Source organism: Pinus tabuliformis, chromosome 3_2 (genome assembly GCF_031772625.1).
Source record: "Pinus tabuliformis cultivar Carrire ecotype Pingquan chromosome 3_2, CPIR1, whole genome shotgun sequence".
Taxonomy (NCBI): Eukaryota; Viridiplantae; Streptophyta; class Pinopsida; order Pinales; family Pinaceae; genus Pinus; species Pinus tabuliformis.
This window is the reverse complement of record NC_142302.1, coordinates 614,457,099-614,482,925: the sequence shown is the minus strand read 5'-3', so window position 1 is coordinate 614,482,925 and position 25,827 is coordinate 614,457,099. Positions and strand designations below refer to the sequence as shown.

The 25,827-nt window shown below is 37.3% G+C and overlaps 1 protein-coding gene across 3 annotated transcripts in view; it reads left to right on the top strand.

The window, feature by feature from the left end:
• The first annotated feature begins 1,879 nt into the window (after window positions 1-1,879).
• LOC149182110 (uncharacterized) overlaps window positions 1,880-25,827 on the top strand; it is a 29,578-nt gene continuing 5,630 nt past the window's right edge. The window contains exon 1 of one of the 3 annotated variants that reach the window (XM_089416759.1): window positions 1,880-2,809. In XM_089416759.1, coding sequence (XP_089272885.1) covers window positions 2,236-2,809 — 574 coding nt within the window. In that variant the 5' untranslated portion in view covers window positions 1,880-2,235. The remainder of the gene's footprint in view (window positions 2,810-25,827) is intronic. The other 2 variants (XM_089416760.1, XM_089416761.1) reach the window with 2 other exon arrangements.

Sequence of the window (25,827 nt, the reverse complement as noted above, 5' to 3'; positions counted from 1 at the left end):
TACATTATAATATAAAATATTTCAATTCTAATTTATCTACATTTCACTAAATCCAATATTTATTTACTTAGCCAAATATTTCTAACTTTTTGGAAACATGAAATCTACTCCTCTAAATCCAACATTTATTTACTTAGCCAAATATTCTTAACTTTTTGGAAACATGAAATCTACTCCTCAAATCTTTTTATGTCAATAATTAAATCCAAATAATTATACATTATAATATAAAATATTTCAAATCTAATTTATCTACATTTCACTGAATCCAATATCTAAATTTTTGGCAACATAAAATCTACTCCTCAAATCTTTTTGTCTCAATAATTAAATTCAAATAATTATACATTATAATATAAAATATTTCAAATCTAATTTATCTACATTTCACTGAATCCAATATTTATTTACTTAGCCAAATATTCCTATCTTTTTGGCAACATAAAATCTACTCCTCAAATCTTTTTATCTCAATAATTAAATCCAAATAATTATACATTATAATATAAAATATTTCAAATCTAATTTATCTACATTTCACTTAATCCAATATTTATTTACTTAGCCAAATATTCCCAACTTCTAGGTAACATGAAATCTACTCCTCAAATATTTTTATCTCAATAATTAAATCCAAATAATTATACATTATAATATAAAATATTTCAAATCTAATTTATCTACATTTCATTGAATCCAATATTTATTTACTTAACCAAATATTCCTAATATTTTGGCAACTTGAAACCCACTCCTCAAATCTTTTTATCTCAATAATTAAATCCAAATAATTATACATTATAATATAAAATATTTCAAATCTAATTTATCTACATTTCACTGAATCCAATATTTATTTACTTAGCCAAATATTCCTAACTTTTTAGAAACATGAAATCTACTCCTCTGGATCCAACATTTATTTACTTAGCCAAATATTCTTAACTTTTTGGAAACATGAAATCTACTCCTCAAATCTTTTTATCTCAATAATTAAATCCAAATAATTATACATTATAATATAAAAGATTTCAAATCTAATTTATCTACATTTCACTGAATCCAATATCTAACTTTTTGGCAACATAAACTCTACTCCTCAAATCTTTTTATCTAAATAATTGAATCCAAATAATTATACATTATAATATAAAATATTTCAAATCTAATTTATCCACTGAATCCAATATCTATTTACTTCATCAAATATCCCTAAATTTTAGGTAACATAGAATCTATTTCTCCTCAAATCATTTTATTTTAATAATTAAATCCAAATAATACATTAAATTACAAAATATTTCAAATCTAATTTATCTACATTTCACGAAATCCAATATTTATTTACTTAACCACTTATTCCTAACTTTTTGATAACATAAAATCTACTTCTCCTCCAATGGTTTTATCTCAATATTTTTCTAAAAATATCTACTTGAAATTGAGCTTCGAGATGTCAAATCCTTTAAAAAAAATCCTAACCTTATATTAATGTGGTAATCTATTCATTCCTTCTTAATGTGGTAATCTATTCATTCCCTGAACTTCGAGATCCCATATCCCAATAAAAATTCCCAATTTTAGATGTAAAAACACCCTTCTTTTAATAATGAACCTAGACCAATAATTATTCTTCTACTTGAAATTGAGCTTCGAGATGTCAAATCCTTCCCAAAAAAAATTCCGAACCTTATCTCAATGTGGTAATCTATTCATTCCCTGAACTTCGAGATCCCATATCCCAATAAAAATTCCCAATTTTAGATGTAAAAACACCCTTCTTTTAGTAATGGAACCTAGACCAATAATTATATTAACAGTGGTTACTGTTTACCGAGACATGGTCACGCGCCTATTTTCTTAGTAGTGGGGACCTGTTGCAAACCGCGGCATGCTATGGATGGCACCTGTTTTATTTTGGTTTGAACTTTAAAATTTGCGCTCGCTCTTCCAGTGGGTTGAAAGTCTAGACAGTGACAATGGCGATTAGAAGCAATCCCGGAGCTGGTGGCCATGGCAGAGAATTATTCTATGTGCGCGAAGATGAAGCCAGACCGTTGGGATGAAGGAGTCCATGAACATTTTCACCGTTTCTTCGGCTGGGCCATCATTCTTTAAATCAGCAATTGAAGATTTGCCTGCAAAATACCAGGGGCACCAGAACTTGCTTGGAACTTGAGTATATATTTGAGCTTTCAGCTGATATTTTGACCTCTGTAAAAGCAGAGATCGACTATGTGGGAGTTTTTGTTAGTAGCCGCTGCTGGCACTGGATATTTCGCACGATGTTTGGGGAAGAGGCGTGCTCTTCCCAGAGAAGAAGAACAACCCACAGAAAATGAAGTCTGGAATTGTTATGATGATAACAGTGCTAGTGTGGAATTGGTCTCTGAACTTGGTTTGAAGATACCCACTCAGATCTTTAATGGTGAGGGCTTCCAGATTCGAGGAGGTACGAAAATTGTTCCCTATGTTTCTCCAAGGAGCGAACAAGGTTCTGGGGATGTTTCTGCAACTTTTATTTCTTCTCATGACGGATTTATCCGTCCTGTGATGCCATCTTCATGGAAAGGAAAGGCAAAGGGTTTTCATGGATGCAGAGGGAGGAGGCTGGGGTTGGATGCTCAGTGTTCTGAGATCCTAGATTTCGAACTCTCAGAAGATCATGGGAGCAATATGGAACCTATGCAAAAGAGGAATTTGAGAAAGAAAATTATGACTGGTTTCCAGAAGAGAAAGAAAATGTCTCAGCGTGTCGCAGGGAAGAAGCTGGATGCTGACATTGTTGGCCATCATCAACAATCAGAAGGTAGGGTATTTGTTTATTTTATAATGCAGTAGATTGGTTTGTGCAGTTTCTTTTTCTAAACAAATTAATTGTGTCATAAATTTAGAAGGTTTTTTTTATGGGTTAGTTTTAGTTGTGTAATCTAGATATTGACTAAATGGTTTTTTTCCCCAAATGTTAAATTTATTTATAGATTTAAACATTTATTTTAAACCATTTCTAAAATTCATGATTTTACTCCAACTTTATTACTAAATAAGAAAAATAAAATAAAAAAATTAAACTACTCATTTTATGATAGGATAGAAAATCACTTACCACAATTTTTTTAATCAGAATAGGATTTTTTTTGGAGTTAGACTTTGGGCATAAATACAAGTTCTGCACTTTTAGGTGCCATGTTGTGGTATGGTCTATGGAGATAAACTAGTGGATAAGGCTTGACAATGTCTTTTTTATTTTGTATTTGGATCATTATCTGTTACATGGTTTGGAGGTTTTTCTGGGCTATTTTTTGATCTAATTTGCTTAGAATTCCATAAAGATTTGTTGAAATCACAAGTTTGAGTTGTGAATTCTCCACAATCTAAGTGCCCCAAGTGTTTTTCAAAATATTGAATCCATATATGTAGTCAACAACCAAATTTAAATAACAAAAATCGAAATTTCACCCAAAAAAATTTCCCGATTCCAACCATAAACTCTAAAATGCCCGAAATAGATTCATGTAATTTTTTTTTAGATTTTAATTATCATAATAAAGTAATGGAAGTGAATAACGAGTATAGATTTAATTAGGATTCAGATATATTATAAATGGGAAATGATCAAATTTTTCAAAATACAAACATTATTAATTTTTTTAAAGAGTAATTTGATCACCTTCCAAATATGATAAACTTAAAAATTTACAATTATTCTTTCTCTATATAACTCCATGTTTCACATGGCAAATATTACAAATCTCCTTTATCCTAAACTAACATATGTTATTTTCAACTACAGTGAATACGGAAACCTAATAAAAATTAGGTTGACAATCTTTGAGTTTAAAAAGTTTAGCCCTGCATCTTTTAGGGATTAGTTCATTATGATATATTAAGTCATTAAATGGGCTTTTTTTGAAATCAAAACCAAACACTGTTGTTTAGCAAATGCTACAAATGATAAGAATTCATTTTGCAAACCACTCTGTGCGCTGGGAGAAACTGCCAATGGGTTATATTGAACTTCAGCTACTTTAAAATGGTTGACTCAGCTTTTCTTTGTAATTTCAAATTCAAAATGAAAATTGCATTTTAATTTTCACTCGCAACATTCTTTGGTGCAACTTACACCATGCTTGTTTGTTTCTTCCCCAAAGTTTCCTGCATGTTAATTCGATGCAGATTACTGAAATGTGCATAGCAGCCAATGGCCCAGGGATCTGGAATCTTGACCTATGTAAGGTACAACATCTTGTTGGTTAGACAGTATGACCTAATTTATGAACAATTCCACAGCAAGTGTTTTACAATGTTTTGATACTTCTTAAAACCTGCAATCCTTTGTAAAGGCTGGGAATCTTGTTAGGTTGGAATATTATTCATTGTATAATTAAATTTACAACAGATTTAAAAAAAAAAAAAATTATTTAAGATCATTAATATAAATTAAGCCATTGAAAATTTGTGTATAGAGCAATGTTGCAAAAAGTGAAATAAAGTGGGTGTATTTTTGAGAAGACAAATATGAGAAACATTATTTTCTAAAAAAAATCTAAGTCGAGTTGACATGTGTACTTTTTAAAATAAAATTAAAATATTTTTCAAATAAAAAAAAATGATTTTAATTAAAAAATGATAATATATATGTTTGGTTAGCTTTAATTAAAAACACCAATAATCTTACAATTAATATTGATATTATAGCCTAGTATGAAAGAGATGTGGTAAGAATCTTTCACTTTCTCTCAATAAATAAAGAGTTTAAATAAATTATTTGAATATGTATGTTAACTAATTTATGTCAATATCAACTTTATATAAAGAGTAAAAATATATATATTTTACAACATTAGTAATAAAATATTTTAATGTGAATTCAATTACTTGCTAATAAAAATAATAAGAGGAATATGCATGTTTTCAATATTTTACAGCTAATTTGACTTTATATATATATATGTGTGTGTGTGTGTGTGTGTGTCAAATTAGTTATTTGTGTATGTATACAACTAATTTGACATTTTGAATGTTTTTTTCTTTTGGATATATATATATATATCTCCAAAAGAAAAAAACATTCAAAATGTCAAATTAGTTGTAAAATGTTGAAAACATGCATGTTTGTTAGTAAATCAAAATAGAAATGAGATCCATAGTACATTGATGATTAATTATACAACCATCAACCATCCAAATTCTAGCAATTAAAATGTTGAAAACATGCATGTTTATTAGTAAATCAAAATAGAAATGAGATCCATAGTACATTGATGATTAATTATACAACCATCAACCATCCAAATTCTAGCAATTACAAATAAACATCAAATTTTAGGCATATGATAAGAACAAGACCATTAAAACATTGAAATAACTTATCTAGATAATGTCAACATGACTAAATAGTATTGTTTACAAAATACACAATCTACACGTTGAAGTGGGAAGATTGAAAAGTCCAAATTCAAAATATTGAAGTCTAATATATCATCTATGGACTATGACAAATAAAGTAGTGAATCTATCTTCTATTCTCTACTCCTACGGTCACCACAACCATTGTGTGGGCCTCCGGGTGGTGGTAGTGAAGTAGATGATGGTCATGAAATTGAAAATGAAGCCCGTGTTATTGCTATTGAAGTCGCGAACATGGGTAGCATGGCACTGGATGGAGGTGGCATCTCAATACGACCATCATCATCTTAGATAAGAACATCTTTCAAATGCTCTAAATAACACAATCATCATCAACCTAGATAAGATCATCTTCCAACTGCACTAAATACAACTCTCCATCCTCCAAATTATCTTCCATTTTTTATCTAAATGATCAAGTCTTGATTTGCCTTTGCCTCCTCATAGTAGTGGGACAACAATTGTTAGTTGTAATGAACATAAACCAAGCTATCTTCTTGATTTACATTCAGCCAATTTCTTTTGACACTATGGATGAAACTACACGTGCTTGAACACCTCTCTGCAGAAGAATTGTTCACCAGAGCACTCATATTGCCAAACATTGTAGATGTGGAGTAATGCCCCCATGCATGTTCCAACACTCAAGAGAAAACAAATTCCCTTGATCTATCACTGCATGGTTGGTCCCAAATGCACTAGTGTAAATGATGTAGTTGCTCAATTGCCTCTTTATGGTGTCCCACTCCTCTTCATCAAGGACTAATTTATCTAATGCTTTCATATAATCTGCCTGAACCTTTGGATCTCAGTGTGGTTTTCTCTTGGTCCCCCCACTAGGTGCCAGTGATGAAAGACATGATGCATGATAGTATTTAGGTGTAAGAACATATGGTAAGGCATGTAGTGGAATGTTTCGCATTTCCCATCATTTATCCACCCTTGCACAAATATAGTTATACAAGTTGACATCTATAGGCCCAGCAATGTCTTTAAGCTACCCCAACATGCTATTCATCTACTCATACACCTCTCAAATGATTGGTCAAACTAAATTTGCAAACTTGAACTTTGCTTGGTGAATTGAAAAACATAAATAATATGTGGCCAAAGGTGATTATCAAGAACAATGTCCTTCATTACATTAGCACCATCTCAATTGATGCTCATGCCATCCCATGTATCGCTCATAACCATAGCACCCAAAGTTCGTCTCATCTTTAATTGGTACCTAAAGGTGAGGTAATAGCTCGCAAATCTAATTTCTGTAATCTTAAGCATTTGCAACTTTGAGTAAGTGCCATTAAAGTAATTTATTTTTGTATGCCCTGTGATCAATTTAATGAGATGCTTCCCTCTTTTGTATAGTTGATTAATCCATCCACATTCTCTATGCTCGACAGTATCATGCATCAAAAGGTTCAATGTATGCACCAAGCACCCAAACCAAAAGATGTGTGGATAAGTCTGCTCAATGATTTTACCTACTTCCTTACAAGTTGTTGCATTGTTAGTGATTACTTGTACCACATCAATAAGACCAACATCATTAATTATTTTCAATAGGAGATATGTAATATTTTGAGAAGATGTAATGATTGAGTCGTGATTTGGTAAAAAATACTACATCGCTAGCAGAAACACCAAGAACATTTATCAAATGTTGGTTTCTAACATTTGTCCATCCATATGATATAATGGATACCTTGCAATTCCCACACTCATCTTAGAATCGTGTCAAAGCTTTATGAATCTTGTTTTTTCTCTGCCTAACAACAAAGTTTTAACTTGGGGTTGTTGTATCATTTTAGGGCTTCATTGATAGCCTTAACCAAATCATGCCAATAGGGGGAGCAAAGCACAAAGAATGGTATATTGTGAGAAAAAAGAAATTGTAACACTTTTGCATCCACATCATCCTACCCACCAAAATTAAGGAAGTTTGATATTGTTCTTCTAGATCTAGAGGTTCTAGAAGTTCCAAGAGGAGATAATGTTGTGTGGCCACCACCTCCAAATCTTGAAGTTGCATTGGACTAAATTTTTTGTTTCTTTCTTACTATCCCTTTTTTGTGCAACCTCCTCTATTTTGATGTATTGTTTTCTTTGTTCCATTGATACCTTAGCACAAACATAAACCCCTATGGCACCTTATTATCAACACTCTACATTACCCCACAAAGATGTGTAACGACCTCCCACCCCCTTAAACTGCCTTGAGCTATGAGAGGTGTTACTTATCGTTTAACCCGACCTCCAAGGCCTGTTATGAAATTGGGGTTACAAAATTCCCCTATTGTGAAGTCCTCAAATCTCAATACAAATGTCATCATTGCTCAACATGCTAACCAAGTGGTGCTTATGTGGCCTCCACACAATCCTAACCGGTCAATTCAGCGGGTCTTATTGTCAAGCCCATGTCATGTTGCTTAGTGGTATCACCACAGAGGGCATTCAACATGAGAAAAATATTAGGTAGTGAGTGGTAAGTGGCCCGTGGTTTTACCTTGGAACCTTGACAAGATTGTTTAACCCTTCAAGTGCACTCATATAGGATGCATTGTGCCATGAATTTGGCAACAAGTGGTGAGCAGTGAGCGGTAAGGCAAGTTCCACTCATAGGGTTTCCTTCGGACCCCACCACCAATCTCTCACCCACTTGAAACAAGTCTAAACTCCACTGCCTGCTAGATTCGATGACATACACATAACAAAAGTGACATATACGAAGTAATGTCTGTGAATGATAAAACATTTGTTGAGAAATCTAGGGCATCAATAGTTGGGTGATTTCTTTACTTATGATAATTGCTTGTGATAGTTTTTTTACTACTTGATTACGATCTTCTCTTCTTGAGTTATTATTATTGTGTTCTTTTCATCAAGACAATTACCAAATCATGAACAATAAAGGGACAAGAGACACAGTGTATAGGCTTGTCAGCCAGGGCCAAAACCTCTCACTCTTTGAGAGGAAAACCTAAACAAAATTCTTCTTATAGATCTTCAATTGACGAATACCAAGACCATGACAAAGACCTTCGACACTAGAGCCATCCCAAGACCAAGTCACTAGCCTCCTCTCCAATGCTGCTCTTCCTCTTCTCCTTCTTGGCTTCCTTCAGAATCTCAGTCTCTTCTTGTAGGTTTGCAACCCTACCACAGAAACCCTAGATTACTTTTGCTTCCTTGAATAGTCTCCTTAAGAGAGAGACTTATTGCACTTCTACTCGACTCCTTCTAGCGAGGTCTTTTACCCAAACAAGATCACCTCAATGTAGCTGCAATCTTTCGACCTTCTCTTGACACCTTCGGATCTGCTACCTTCGCACGTGGGAAGACAAATTAGCCCAAAACAGTCCACACCTATCTTCGCTATCCTTCTTTCTTGTTGCGCTGATATAGAGGCTTCTTCTAGTGTCTTTTTCACACTTCCTTGTAGACTTGCTTCACCGAATTGCTTGTGTCCAAATGAGGACAAGCACTTGTATATATAGTTGTTGGTCATGACTGTTTAGGCTGACATGTTCTTTTGAGAAGGTCGACTTCATCTTCTAGAATAATCTCTTTGTTGTAGGCCGACTTGATGAGGGCTAGTGACAAGGTCTTGGAGGATGACTTTACATAGACAAGTATAACTATTTACAATGTGTAACATACCTTCATTACATGAAAATGACTGTTTATACTTTTATGAATAGATGACAAAATTTCTAAGGGCTCTCAATGGGAGCCTATACTAAAATAAAATCTCTTTCTCATGAAACCCATGATGCAAGCATTACAATAATTTTATTTTTCTTCTTTACATCTCTTACATAAAATCACAATTACATGTCATTATGAAGACCGAACCTAGTTACACTTTTCAACACTCCCTCTTAACTATGCAGGCATTCATAATGGTACTTGGTCATTCTCAATCTAAAGAATTTCTCACAAGAAGAATCAGATTGGTAAACCATTTTTATAGCATCATATCAATCAACATTGTTACATAGAAAGCCCTTGACTAACAGCTCTATCTTTCCACAATATCTGAGATCAATGTTGGCGAGACCAATGATTTATAGACACTCTCATCATTGTCTCTCTCAGAACATACCCCACCCAGGTTTTCAAGGTGTGTTCCATGAGGACTATTATTATCTTGGACTCCCCAACCCTCAAAGAATATTGGTCCTCGACGATTACTCTTATCTTGGATGCCCTATCTCATCCTCAAGGAATATCAGATGCCAAATTATTACCCAATCCTCTCATTTTGTCTTCCCAAGTGAAGACCAGAATGGTGTGTCTCTCTCTCCCTCTTAATTAGGGAGGACATATCTATTCCAATAAAGGAGTATACTCATTCCTACAGAAGGAATGTACCTAAGCTCCCTCTTGGCTTAGGAATTTCCAAGTTTCTTCCGAGTAAGAATCTTGTTTCCAGACTCCCTCTTAATTAGGGACCTACAACAGCTCCTTAAATGGAGATTATGGGACAACCAACTGCTAGAAGAACTCCTTCCCTTGATGTCATGAATTTTCTTTGTCTCAAAGTCTTCATCTTTTGGGGACTTCTTCATAGGGCATAGACCATCCATCACTTTCTTCCACGAGTCAGTCATTTCATCATTCCTTAAATTAGAAAGTGATCTATCATTCCGCATTTGGCATTGCTTCAAGTTATGCTACCTTCATCATGCTCTCTTTTTCAGAAGGATCTTGCATCCTTCTACATGGTTCTCTTGGAAGACATCCACAGTTTTTCCCTTTGGTAGCCTTCCATAAGCCCATCCAGATACTAGTTCATAAATAAAAAATGAACACTTAAATCATAATTACCTTTGTGATGGTCTTTTATCATGACATCTTCCCGTAGGCATCAACATCCAGCATACATGTAACACATCTCCCAAAGACATGTATTTTCAAGGGTCTCTATCTTTTCTGGACTTCCATCAGAGTCTTCATATCTTTCTGGGAGATATCATATTCAAATCTTCTTGGTATTTCAGATGTTGACTACCTTTACCATTGTTGCTTATTCCACGATCTCTTCCTTTCTTTCTTCACATATTTCATTCCCAAGAACTTCCAATTAGAGTTCCTCAATTGTAGTCAGTTACCTCATTTTCCATATGAGGACATATTATGTTGATTTCATCTAGTAAATATGTGATCTATGCATTCTTGCATCCTAGGAGGAGATCCTTTCTTTGATCATGCTTCATTGATCCATGTTGACTGCAACCATATGACATGACTTCCATAAAATCACCTGTGAGCATACATACCTCATCTTTCCTTTGGGTCATCTAGACTTCCTACAATAGCTTCCTCTGAATGAAGGAGTTTCATTCCATTGACCTTCTTCCCTATTATGTCATCATGCCATCATCCCATGAAATCCACAAGTTTGGAATTCTTGATGAAACACTTGTCTCTCCTCATGGTCGGTGAACCTTACAATGAAGATTTCATCAGAGAATCTGAAGGATCTTGCATATCCTATCCTGTAGATGTTATCTTATTGATGTTAATTTTAGGTATGTTCTATGCTTAGAGAAATTTATTTCAATTTTCACAGTTAGCTCAATATCTTTTCTAGATTAGCAATCACATCAACATTAAAATAAACTGCAGATAGAACATAAACATAAATCACAGAAGACAAGCCAAGACAAGAGGACACAAGATGTGGCACTAGCCAGGGACAAAACCCAATGTGAGGAAACCCTTGATCAATTCTTCTTATATGTTCTTCAATAGTTCAACACAGAGAGAGAGAGACAGAGAGAGAGATAGTACATTTACAATAGAAGTCAACACTTTGACTTATCTAGATAAGAGAATAGATCATCTCTAAGAAGATGAAGACATGATGCTTCAACTGATTCTCCAAGGTGACTCCTTCACCTATCATTGTGTTGCATCTCGTCGTTACACTACACCTCACTGCACCATGCTTCACCCATCATCACAATGCTGGAATTTATGACCATGTTGTACACATCATACTGTTGCACCTTATGCTGCATTGTTGTCCCAGTGTTTAGCACTGTTGTACCTTGTACCACTGCAACACCATGTTGTCACCCATGAGCTTGTTGCACCAAGTACCATACTGCTATCCCAATGTGCTTGCAGCGCTATGCTTGTTGCACCTTGTTGTTGTTGTTGTCCCATGTACCATACTATTGTAGCACCATGAACCTGCTGCACTAAATACTAGATGCCCCATGTATCTCTGCTACACAATGTCACAATGTCATTGATCATTGTGTTGTCCCAACAAGCTGTTGTCCCATCATTGTGTTGTCCAATGAGTTTGTAGCACCATGTACCTTTGCTGCCATGTCACAATGTCATTATTTTCCATGCATCTTTGCAGCACTATGTAGCCTTGTTGTCCATGCATCTTTGCAACACTTATGTAGCCTTGTTGTCCATGCATCTTCACAACACTATCTAGCCTTGTTGTCCATGCATCTTTGCAGCACTTATGTAGCCTTGTTGTCCATGCATCTTTGCAGCACTATCTAGTCTTGTTGTCCATGCATCTTTGTAGCACTTATGTAGCCTTGATGTCCATGCATCGTTGCAACACTATCTAGCCTTGCTATCCATGCATATTTGCACCACTATCTAGCCTTGTTGTTCATGCATCTTTGCAGCACTTATGTAGCCTTGTTTTCCATGCATCTTTGCAACACTATCTAGCCTTGCTATCCATGCATCTTTGCAACACTTATGTAGCCTTACTGTCCATGCATCTTTGCAACTCTAAATCGTACCTAGAAACAACGTTTAGTGCTGCCTTTAGGACAACATTTAGGGCTACCTTAGAACAATGTTTAGGGTTGCCTTTAGGATAGCATTTAGGGCTGCCTTAGAACAACGTTTAGGGCTACCCTTAGGACAACATTTAGGGCTGCCTTAGAACAACGTTTAGGGCTATTTTTAGGATAGCGTTAGGGCTACCTTAGAACAATGTTTAGGGTTGCCTTTAGGACAGCGTGAGGGCTGCCTTAGAACGATGTTTAGGGATTTCTTTAGGACAACATTAGGGCTGCCTTAGAACGATGTTTAGGGATTTCTTTAGGACAACATTAGGGCTGCCTTAGAACAATGTTTAGGGATGCCTTCTTTGCTGCGGCTAGGGCAGCCTCTTTTCCTCCAACTTCTAGGGCTTCCACTCCTAGATTTCTCTTCCACTAAAACCCAAGACAAGTGGAGAGAAATCAAGATAGAAGTGTGTGTAGAAATGACTATCAAGTCATCTCCTTTTATACTAAAACGTTGAGCACATGTGGGGTTTATTTGGTTGTTGGCCGACCTTGATGAATTGTCTTATAACACAAATAAATTCATAACTCCATGAATACTTATCGGAATCGGATGATCTTTAGACCAATCCTACACCTTTCGATGAGAGGAGTCCAAAAAAAATATCAGCTGCCATAAATAAGATGACCCACATCGAGTTTGGCCCTAGTTTCCAATTTTAACACTCCCTCTCAACTAGGGAAAATTCCATCGCTGATCCATTTGTCCAACTGTACTATCTCTGCCATCAGTGCCCTGCATTACTCTGCTCTACTCTGCTCTGCTCTACTGAGATCTGTTCTACTTTGCTCTGCTGAGCTCTACTCTGCTGAACCATGAAGAAGAATAATTGATCGAGAATGTTTCATACCATTCTCCACTGACTCGAAGTTAGTTCCATATGAAGAGGGTGTGTCATACCACTCTTACTAACTCGAAGTCAGTTTCATTGATCCCAGATCAATATCACAAGAGAGTGTCTGAAACCACTCATACTGGTCCTAGAGTAGTTTCATTGATCCCAAATCAATGGAGGTCATACTAGCATAGGGAGTATGGTAGATACAACGATGCATCCATCGATAGTACTACTAATGGTCCCTAACCCCATTTCTCTACTCATTGATCAGATGAGAGGTAATTTCCATGAGTCCCAGACTGCATGGGTAGGATGCCTCTATAGGAGAACTAATAATCTTGTCCATAGGAGAACGAATCATCCTGTCCCATAGTCGCCACAGGAGAACTAATCATCCCGACCCACAAGAGAACTAATTTTCTTGTTCCATAGTCGCCATGGGAGAACTAATCATTCTGGCCCACAGGAGAACTAATCATCCTGTTCCACAGTCGCCACAGGATATCTCAGGGAAGGCTGAGCCATTCACCCTGTACACAACGCACCATTAGGGGAGGGTGAGTCGCCCTATGGTCGCGTGTTGCTCCAATAAGTACCCCAAGCCCCCCGGAGCTCCCAAAGCTCAATGCATGCAACATGCAAGACCCTTATAATAAGGTCTCTCAATGACTCCAAGTCGTTCAGGAAAGTCACAAATTTTACCTTTCCTCGGGGCTTTGACAAAAAGTCTGCGACCTGTACATCAGTCTCAATGCGATGGAGCCTCCTTGCTCATCGACTTACCATATCCCAGATAAGGTAGTATCTGATGTCTATCTGCTGGAGCAATCATCGAAGATGGGATTCCTCAACAATCGAATCCCCGCTTGGTTGTTACAAAGGATCACAATGGTATTCATCATGTGTACAAACAACTCACTGAAGAGCTTCCACAACTAGGCAACTTCATACGAGATCATCCTCGTAGTTATGTATTTGGTCTTGGCGGTGCTTATAGCAACTGACTTCTGTTTCCTGCTCATCCATGATATTGAAGCAGAATCCAAAGAGAACCAACACTGAGAAGTGCTCTAGTGATCCTCCACACTGCCTACCCAATCAACATTCGAATAATCATTCAGCTTCATATTTTCGGCAGTGTATCTCAATCCATGAGAGATTGTGCCCCGAAGATATCTCAGAAGATTCTTGGCACCAATCCAGTGAGGCTCAATCAAACATGGGCTCACCATGCTAACTGCAAAACATATATCCAGACAAAACTTTACCAAGAACATCAATGCGAATGAGTTTATGAAACTCAGAGGCATTTCCCAAATCTGATCCGTCATGACTACCATATAACTTCTGAAAGTTAAGATCCACAAGGTAGTCACGGGCTTGTAGTTTACTATTCCACATCTAGAATCCAACTCCCTCTTACTTATGCAAATGAGAAGGTCTGCACCTGTCAGAAATAGGTCGTCCTCAGAAGGTGCCAGTATGAGAGGTCTATCATCCACAACCTTCAAGCAATGGTTTGGACCAGTTTCACTCCTAGTGAATCTTAGCTTCATCAGACAACTATCAATCCTCTCATACTACGCCCAAGGTGTTTTTCTTCAAGCCATAGAGGGCTTTCTTCCACCTATATACATTAGATTCCCGATCATGAATCTCAAACTCCTCAGGTTGTTCCAAACCTGTAGACCTGCTACATGAGGGGAATGGTCCCCTTGTAAGATTTTCCTTTGGTACATCTCGAACATGTACCTTCATGCTCTTCTTGAATTTAGGCATCCCTGTCACCATCTGACTCACATCGGGTAGGGCCCCATAATAAGTAGACCTCTAGTGCTATAGATGAGATGTGACAACTGACATGGTCTCCAATGGACCATCCTGCAACTTGATACAAATTTCCAACCCTGAACCCATGAGTAAAAGCATCTTAAAAAATTCTATTTTCAAACACGTACCTTTTCATCGATGAATTTCACCCTGAAACCTTGGAATTCCATTGCTGAAATGTACACTAGGTTCTTCTTGCAATCAGGTACATAAAGAGATTTTCGTAAATGAATCGAGTTACCCTCATTCAATCTAGGGTTAACATTCCCTACACCCTTTCCGGGATAGGTGGCGTCGGCTCCAAGTATAATCCCACAATTGTTTTCATCTGTACTAAATTAGAGAGATCACCCTTCTATTCAATGAAGTGCCTTGAAGCACTACAATCAATAATCTAGATTCCCAAAGAATTTGAAGGAGAGGGCCAATACAAGATAACGCTTCTTTATCTTATCAGAAACAACATTTGATTCTTCATACCTGGGGTTCCTTGCTTTCTTGAAGAGTCGCCTGTTTCCTTGATGGCCTGCATTACCTGTCATTCCTCTGATCATTGAAGATGTCCCTGGAATGATTGTTATCTTCATCAAGTGATGTGTCCCTACCATTCGGACACTCCTTCGCATAATGGCTGGAGTTATTACTACCAAGGTATTTGCCTTTCCTTCCACCCTTAGATTTAGACTTCCCATTGAAGTGATCTTTAGGTGGGCCATCAAAAGCTTCCACTATGCGATTATGATAATATTCTCTACTTTGACTTCACCCTTGGCGAATTTGAAGAGGGATGAAGAATCCATTGATCCTTTTGTTCTTTCCCAACTGTCTTCGGTGATTTCTCTTTCACTCTTGCTTGGGCTTTTTCTTCACCTCAGCTCCGATACCATGTTAATTTTAGGTATGTTCTATGCTTAGAGCAATTTATTTCAATTTTCACAGTTAACTCAATATCTTTTCCAGATTAGTAATCACATCAGCATTAAAATAAACTGTAGATAGAACATAAACATAAATCGCAGAAGACAAGCCAAGACAAGAGGGCACAAGATGTGGCGCTAGCCAGGGACAAACCCCAATGCGGGGAAACCCTTGATCAATTCTTCTTATATGTTCCTCAATAGTTCAGTAGAGAGAGAGAGATAGTACATTTACAACAGAAGTCAACACTTTGACTTATCTAGATAAGAGAATAGATCATCTCTAAGAAGATGAAGACATGCTTCTTTAACTGATTCTCTAAGGTGACTCCTTCACCTATCATTCTGCTACATCTCGTTGTCACGTTGCACCTCACTACACCATGCTGCACCCATCATCATAATGATGGACCTTATGACCATGTTGTACACATCATACTGCTGCATCTTATGCTGCATTGTTGTCTCAGTGTTTAGCATTGTTGTACCTTGTGCCACTACAGCACCATGCTGTCAGCCATGTGCTTGTTGCACCAAGTACCATACTGTTGTCCCAATGTGCTTGCATCACTATGCTTGCTGCACCTTGTTGTTGTTGTTGTCCCATGTACCATACTATTGCAACACCATGAACTTGCTACACTAAATACTAGATGTCCCATGGATCTCTACTGCACAATGTCATAATGTCATTGATCATTATGTTGTCCCAACAAGCTGTCGTCCCATCATTGTGCTGTCCAATGAGTTTGCAACACCATGTACCTTTGCTGCCATGTCACAATGTCATTGTTGTCCATGCATCTTTGCTGCACTATGTATCCTTGTTGTCCATGCATCTTTGCAACACTTATGTAGCCTTGTTGTCCATGCATCTTCGCAACACTATCTAGCCTTGTTGTCCGTGCATCTTTGCAGCACTTATGTAGCCTTGCTGCCCATGCATCTTTGCAGCACTATCTAGCCTTGTTGTCCATGCATCCTTTCAACACTTATGTAACCTTTCTGTCCATGCATCTTTGCAGAACTATCTAGTCTTGTTTTCCATGCATCTTTGTAGTACTTATGTAGCCTTGATGTCCATGCATCTTTGCAGCACTATCTAGCCTTGCTGTCCATGCATCTTTGCAGCACTATCTAGCCTTGTTGTCCATGCATATTTGCAGCACTTATGTAACCTTGTCATCCATGCATCTTTGCAGCACTATCTAGCCTTGTTGTCCATGCATCTTTGCAGCACTTATGTAGCCTTGTTGTCCATGCATCTTTGCAGCACTATCTAGCCTTGTTGTCTAGGCATCTTTGCAGCACTTATGTAGCCTTGCTGTCCATGCATATTTGTAGATCTAAACCGTACTTAGAAACAACGTTTAGGGCTGCCTTTAGGACAACATTTAGGGCTGCCTTAGAACAACGTTTAGGGATACCTTTTGGATAGCATTTAGGGCTGCCTTAGAACAACGTTTAGGGCTGCCTTTAGGACAACATTTAGGGTTGCCTTAGAACAACGTTTAGGGCTGCCTTTAGGATAGTGTTAGGGCTGTCTTAGAACAACGTTTACAGCTGCCTTTAGGACAACATTAGGGTTTCCTTAGAAAAATTTTTAGGGCTGCCTTTAGGACAACATTAGGGCTACCTTAGAACAATGTTTAGGGTTACCTTCTTTGCTGCGGCTAGGGGGGCCTCTTTTCCTCCAACGTCTAGGGCTTACACTCCTAGATTTCTCTTCCACTAAAACCCAAGACAAGTGGAGAGAAATCAAGATAGAAGTGTGTGTAGAAATGACTATCAACTCATCTCCTTTTATACTAAAATGTTGAGCACATGTGGGGTTTATTTGGTTGCTAGCCGACCTTGACGAATTGCCTTATAACACAAATAAATTCATAACTCCATGAATACTTATCGGAATTGGATGATCTTTAGATCAGTCCTACACCTTTCGATGAGAGGAGTCCAAAAAAAATATCAGCTGCCATAAATAAGATGACCTGCATGGAGTTTGGCCCTAGTTGCCAATTTTAACATAATGTATGATGAGCCTTGTCCTAGATGACTTCTTCCTTTTTCCATAAGTATCTTTTGAGCTTTCAATGAGGTTTCCAAGAGCTATACCCTTCATAGCTATAGATTTTGTCCCAGACATCCTTCATGTTACCTATGTCACGAGTTCTTATTTCTAATGCTTCTACCATGATGCCATTCTCTAATATGATGCATCATGTCTTATTTTCAATGCTTCCTATCTATAATTTACACAACAAAGAATACCTTTTAGTGAAGGAGATCATCTCGGTCATAGTGGAGATCTCTGACTTCCTCCTTCTTAGGCTTCTTTGTTTCAGGTTCTTCCACTTCTTTGATAATATGGGTTTCTTCCTTATTTCTCTTGTTATTGTCCCTTATAGGACAATCTCTTCTATAGTGCCCATATTCTTGACATCTACAGCATTGAACCTTAGCCATATTCTTCTTTTTCTTTTGCCGACCAAATTTACCGAACTTTCCTTTTCTTTTAGTAATTGTTTGACCTCTTTTTCTAGGTTCTTTATCACATTTTCCCTTGAACCAGTTTTCTTCTGTCTTGCATAGAGACCACAAGTTGTTGAATGGGATAGCTTCCTCTTCCTCATTGGACACAAGGTTACCTTGTTCATCAGTCAGTGCATTTAGAATAATGGAGATCATTTCCTTATCAGATACCATCTCTCCTAGATCTTGCAATTGAGTTTTTATTTGAGATGCTTTTGAGAGGCATGAAGATAGCCCTTCATCCTTTGATACCTTCAATTTGTATAGATTAGATCTAAGTGATATGATCTTTCTTATTGTACTTTCAAAGAATAATTTACCAGCTTATCATATATCTCTTTTGATGTCTCCAACTCGACTATATGAGGAATGAGGGGATCTTTGATAGATTCCTTAAGAATATTTTGAGCCATTAGATCCCTTTCCATGTATTCAGATAGTGCTTGATCTTCGGATGGCTTGGAGACCTTTCCATGGACATGATCAATGACTTCATTTACTTTGAGGACTATGTCTATCCTTCTTTTCCATGCAAGGAAGTTAGATATCCCAACCAAATTATGGTTTTCCTTGAAGCATGAAGTCATTTTACTAGATTATAAGAAAAAGGTACTTACTTGTGATGACAGAATCTTCAACTTGATTTCTTTGTTGGTGATGAACTTGATGCTTCTCGGATGATCCTTTTAAGGAGACAAAGGTCCTTACTTCGATGAGGGGATCACTACCTTCCTTTCGATCTAGCCTTCTTTAGTTTTTGAAAAGTTTCTAGTCCTTAGATGATGGACGAATGATGATCTCGAAGATGCTTCTAGGGTTTTGGTCTTTCTTTCTGCTACTTTGTTGATGATGACTCAACACTGTTGCTAAAGTAGATTCCTTTATATCTTGCTTGGTGTTCTTTGTCTCGCTTTAATCCCTTTGAAACTCAATCCTTATGTGTCTCCTTGATTTGATGCCCCTTCTTGACGTTAGCACCTTACCTTTGATACGATGTTGGGAAATCTAGGGCATCAATAGTTAGGTGATTTCTCTACTTATGATAATTGCTTGTGATAGTCTTTTTACTACTTGATTACGGTCTTCTCTTCTTAAGCTATTATTATTGTGTTCTTTTCATCAAGACAATTACCAAATCATGAACAATAAAGAGACAAGAGACACAGTATATAGGCTTGTTAGCCAGGGCCAAAACCTCTCACTCTTTGACAGGAAAACCCAAACAAAATTCTTCTTATATATCTTCAATTGATGAACACCATGACCATGACAAAGACCCTTGACACTAGGGTCCTCCCAATACCAAGTCACTGGCCTCCTATCCAATGTTGCTCTTCCTCTTCTGCTTCTCAGCTTCCTTCAAAATCTCGGTCTCTTCTTCTAGGTTTGCAACCCTACCACAGAAACCTTAGATTACTTTTGCTTCCTTGAATAGTCTCCTTAAGGGAGAGACTTATTGCATTTCTACTCGGCTCCTTCTAGTGAGGTTTTTACTCAAACAAGATCACCTCAATGTAGTTGCAATCTTTCGACCTTCTCTTGACATCTTTAGATCAGCTACCTTCGCATGTGGGAAGACAAATTAGCCCAAAATAGTCCACACCTATCTTCGATATTCTTATTTCTTGTTGTGCTGATATAGAGGCTTCTTCTAGTGTCTTTTTCGCACTTCTTTGTAGACTTGCTTCACCAAATTGCTTGTGTCCAAATGAGGACAAGTACTTGTATATATAGTCATTGGTCATAACTGTTTAGGCCGACATGTTCTTTGGAGAAGGTCGACTTCATCTTCTAGAATAATGTCTGTGTTGTAGGCCGACTTGATGAGGGCTAGTGACAAGGTCTTGGAGGATGACTTTACATAGACAAGTATGACTCTTTACAATGTGTAACATGTGTTCGTTACAGACTCTTTAGAATTTTATGACTAGATTAAAAAATTCCTAAGGGCTCTTAATGGGAGCCTATACTAAAATAAAATCTCTTGTTCATGAAACCCATGACACAAGCAATACAATAATTTTATTTTTCTGCTTTACATCTCTTACTTAAAATCACAATTACATGTCATTATGAAGACCGAACCTAGTTACACTTTTTAATAACAACCACCTCGCTTCCATTGGAAATTTGAAGTCCTAAGGCATATAAGGAGCAAGGGCCTAATGCCTGGACAAATAAATCACACCTTGTGAATATATTTTAACAATGGGGCATTCCAGACAGCCAACTTTTGGGAGTTACGGCCACAAAGCCTGAAGCTAAAAATGCTTAGTTTAAAAAAAGCAACCCATATGGGAACAGGTTGATTTACATATATATATATATATATATATATATATATATATATATATATATATAGTCTCTCACAAAATTTCGGAGTATGATTGCCATATTCATAAACACATTGTTCAACACGAATACAACCATGGACAACACAGTCCAAGTAGACATCAAATTCTTAGAATTATTATTCCAATCATGTGCGTAACAATGAGCCTCACGACTAGGTATTCATTTATGCTTATAAACTCATAAAGCATTACATCATTCAAATATAACATGACTCAGCACAATCGATGATCTGAACTTAAACAGGAACGCAACAAATTACAGAGATAACCATAAACATAGATATGCAACGGAAATAATACTTCATTTCATTAATGTAAAATATTGAGATATGCTTACAAATAGTGATGGAAATAAACCAGCTAGGGCGATGGTAGCTTATCTCTGAGAAGAGATGTCGTGGCTACATGCCTCCGAACTGAACTTACAATGAGGCTCAAGGGCATTTTTATTATTGAACAATAAGAGAAAACCCTAAACAACCAAAACCCTAACTCGAGGAGATGTAACACCAAGAGTTTGTGGGCCCCGTTGGGGTGAGTTGGATAGCCAACTTCTTGGGGTCGCAAATTGGTCATATTATCTCCGTTTGATGTGCATGATAGCCCATTGGAAAGATCTCCTTGAGGACTACGACGGAAAAACGGCTCTGGAAGTTTAGGACCCGAAAAACTGCTAAAAATAGTAAACTGTGCTACATTTTAGGAAGCTGAAAAGACTGAAAGAGACAATTGTGGGGGTCTAAATGGGATAGGTCGGTGGCCACCAACATCCACCTGGATCAGTCGATAAGACAATATACACAAGTAATTTACACTTATCTATGTATTTAAAGATGGCTAGCAACTGAAGGAGGGACTTCAACTCTCCACCCAACCATTGGCTAATTGTACTACAATATTTCTTGTAGCTGACCAACCCTGAGCCAAATCCAAAGTCTAAGGGAATGCTTGTTCATGGAATTTCACACCCAAGGCTTAATCACATACCCAAGAGGAGTCCACGACCCTCGTGGTTTAATAACTACTCACCAGCAGTAAGCACCATAATGGCTTACTCACTCCTTGAGTAAAAAACACAAGGCTTCACCCAAGATTCAAATGACCATTACTCAACCCCATGAGGTTGAATCAACTATATAGGTGGTTCCTCAGCTATTCTTTCTTTGCAAGAACCACAGGTGTCTATAGTCCATTGAATAGGTGTTTACAACTCTCTCAGCAAGCACCAAAGTGGTCAAATTTCCCTGTCAAGTGTTTCATTAGGAAACAATAGGCACCAAATAGTTAGAGTGTCCTAAACTCCCCTCTAACCAATTAGGCTTAGACTTACCATCTAGTGGCCTCAATACAAGAGTTGCAAGAAATAACATGTTAGGCTTTTGGACACTAGCTTTTAGACATTCCATTTTAGCTCAATCTTCCCACTTTGATCTAGCAACACCTTGCTCTCTCTTTTTGCTAGGCTTTTTCCTTGTGCGCACTCTAATCAATGGCTTTTGTCATTCTCTACAGACCTTGTTTGTCTCTTCTCTTGTCTTTTGTTTTCTTCTCGAGGCATTTGTTCCACTATTTCAATCACTAAGGAGGGAACAAGGATGGGCATCGTTGCCCACCCATGCTGCCCCATTTGATCTTCTTCAATGCCTGATAGTGCTAATTGGTCATCGATCAAGTTGAAATTAAGGAAATTCAATGTGGCCATATGGGAAAATAATTTAAAGGTTACACCCCCTCTCTCTCCCTCAATTTTTGTCTCAAATCTCTGCAAGGGTGTTAATGAACCTTTTTCCTCTTGTAGTTCATTTTCCTATTCATCCCCCTACCCTTCAAACCCTTCCTCATCATCATACATTGGGTCACTATGAGCGTGACCATTATCCTCTTCTTCCATTTCTTCCCTTTGGATGCCTACCCCCTACCAACACCATGAAAACCAAAAATGGAATGATAAGTCAAATGGACAACCTACAATAAAATGAGGGAGAAGAAGCAATGGGAAAAGTAGGAGAAGAGTGAAAAAACACAAACAAAAACTACAAGAAAATGAAGGATTTAGGGTTTGCACTTACCTCTTTAACTCTTGAGAAGTTAAGGTAGATGGCAGTGTTTGTTACCTCCTCCAAGCTCCCCTTTCTTCACTCTTTCTTCACTCTTCCAATTTCTTCTTTGCTCTCTCCTCTAACCTCTCACAACTTGGCTTCAAAAATCTGCTATCTCTTTTGCACTCTTCTCCTTTTTTCTTAAAGCTCAAGCAAATGAGATGAAAAAATGACGAAAAGAAAGGGGGAAGATGCCTTTTAACCTCATCCTTAGTATCCCCTCATCCCCAAACCCATCCTAGGTCCCACCCAAAACCAAAGTTAAAGATATATTAAACTAAAAAAAGTGACCCTTGCAAAATTGTGTGTTTCTTTGTAACCATGCGTGAAGCATTGTGGAATCATGGTGGAATGATGCGCGAAATTGTGATTCTACATGCAGAACAATCATAGTTCCACAATGGCATGAACCATGATAATTTGCTAGAACCACAATTTCAAATTTTGGGGACACGATTCGTTGGGTGCTTTGGCCAACAATCCACACCATGCACAGTTCCCACCTCCGGGTTGGGGGGGAGTTCCTACAACACTAGTATGGAGTTTTAGATATTAAAAAAATGGAACAAATTATTATGTTCATAGGCATTTATTACAATTTAATATTAAGTAACTGTAATTACTAATTCCTTATATGTTTAACATGAAGTTGACACGTGACATTTAAAAACATATCAACCATGAATAAAATATTTCAATATCCATCTTAAATAAAATATTTTTATATCAATGTTATATACATTGAATATAAGAAAAGTTACTGTTTAGTGGATATGTACTTTTTACATTATAACGTGAGGAAAATATGCATTTTTGCCAATATTTAGAATTGACATATGATATTTAAAAAAATATTAATATAACAAAAAATGATTTTAATGTTCACCTTAAATAAAGTATTTTAATATCAACGTTTTGGTTTTGTGTAAGTTGTCGATGTTTCTTATCATTAGTTAGAAAATGTTACATGATCAGCCCATATACGCTAGATGGTGTCAACCTGCCCAATGGGAAACCAAGTCTGTTGACCATTTGGTTGCTAAGTATCCAATCCAAAATTTATGAGTCTGCCAGAGTTCCAAAATAACAAAAGAAAATGCATCATCCTCAAACTATATATTAGTAGTCAACCTATAGATTAAGGCTTCCAACATGCAACTATAAAGACTACTCATCAGGTGAATCAACAAGAGTCGGGTCCCTTACACTTGAGCCCAGTGGGGTTGAAGGTCCAATGCATGGAATGTGTTTCTCAATTCTAGCCATGATGTTGTCTAGTTGAATCATGTGGAATATCATTTGTTATTGATCACTCCCGACTTCAGCCCCACGATCAAGGATACTTGGTTGATCTTGTTACCTCTCTGTCAAAGCTCTCTCCAACAACGTTTTAATTTTACAACATAGAAATAGAGTTTGGACATAAAATTTGTGTCTTCCTTTGGTGTGGTCAAGGTTTGTGACCAAATCACCAAATTCATTGATTAACTCTACATCATATAGGGGTCCCCTCTCATTGGTGGTTACTTCTACCATACCCTGAATTACATTTCGTGCCTTGGTGGAAGTGACTTCACAGTGCTTGTTCATTGCATCTCTGCCCTGGGTTTGAGGATGACCTTGGTCGCAACCCATGGACCCACGATACAACGTGACTTAGGCCTTGCCATGACCCAGAGTTAGATAACCATGAACCTTGCCAACCTAACTCGACTAGTTGGCTTGATGCAACTGCTAAGAACTAGAATCCGACCCTTCAAAACAAAACGAGGGTCAATGCCTCCTTGGGAATGCAGTGCTCTCTTGTTGTAGTGGTCGTAGCTTGTTAACACTAAATAACAATAGCAAGAAGTTTTAATTCTATGCTCAATAACCTTGGGGTGCACCTAAAACAGGGTGTATCACAAAACACAAGTAGTTGACCACCATGCCCCTCACATGACAAGGAATGCCAAAGGGAAGGGCTTATTGTAGCAGAACCCAAGGCCTGTGTCCAAAAACAATATGATTCTCCCTTCCCCAAGTTCTATAGATTAATAATGATTTGCATATCGAACAACATAAAAATGACCCATTGAGACTCACCCTCCCATATAATTGACTCTCGCTCGGGCTACACATCATACGTAATTATTGAAATGTGACCACAGGACCAACATGGGCAATTAAGGAGGCCAAAGGTCGAGTGGACTAGGGGGTGCATCTCGCGCCAATTCCAAGTCCAAGATGACCCTCCCACTGAAACAAAGAAAACCCTCTAGCCCAAAACACATTTCCATAAAGATGACTAAAATGACTAAGACGTGTTTCAGACTCACAAAGTCTGGTCCACCCATAATAACCTCTAAGACATAAGTATTACAGACATAGTAATAGAACACTCATGCCAATCCCCACCTTATAACAAAATAAAGAGCATGCAAAAAGAAATTTGAACCCATAGTATAACAAGCAATTTGCCATAAAAAGAAACCATTGTTTGACACAGGGTCACACCAGAAGTGAAGACCGACTTCCTAAAGGCATCATACTAGAATTGACCATCAAGTGTTATAGGAGTGGAAGGAACATACCCACAAAACTATAATTTGAAGTCGAACCACGACCCTATAGCCTCTTTTGCACAGATGATCCTCCCCATGCCACTGCCCTTCTTTCCCACCACTAGCAGACTAGGCTTATGAATCAACCCTAGTATTGTCATCCAAACAATGGTGAAATTTTCTAGTTCATACCAATTCCAACACCTTCTCCAAACCATAGGCAGTACAAAAAATATCATCAACCTCTAGACCTTAAGACATTGCGTGCATATGCTTGTGTCGGGTTGGCCACGCCACCCCCTTAATTCAATTCTCCTCATCATTGTGAATTACGGATTTGGCACAGATTCCATTGGATCCCTCCTGCCTCTAATCACCCCCATCGGGAAAAGTCAACATTTTATTTTTTTATAGAGAGAGTAATTGAAAAAATTAGTATTTTTTGTAAAAGTGCTTTTTATAATCTATAAG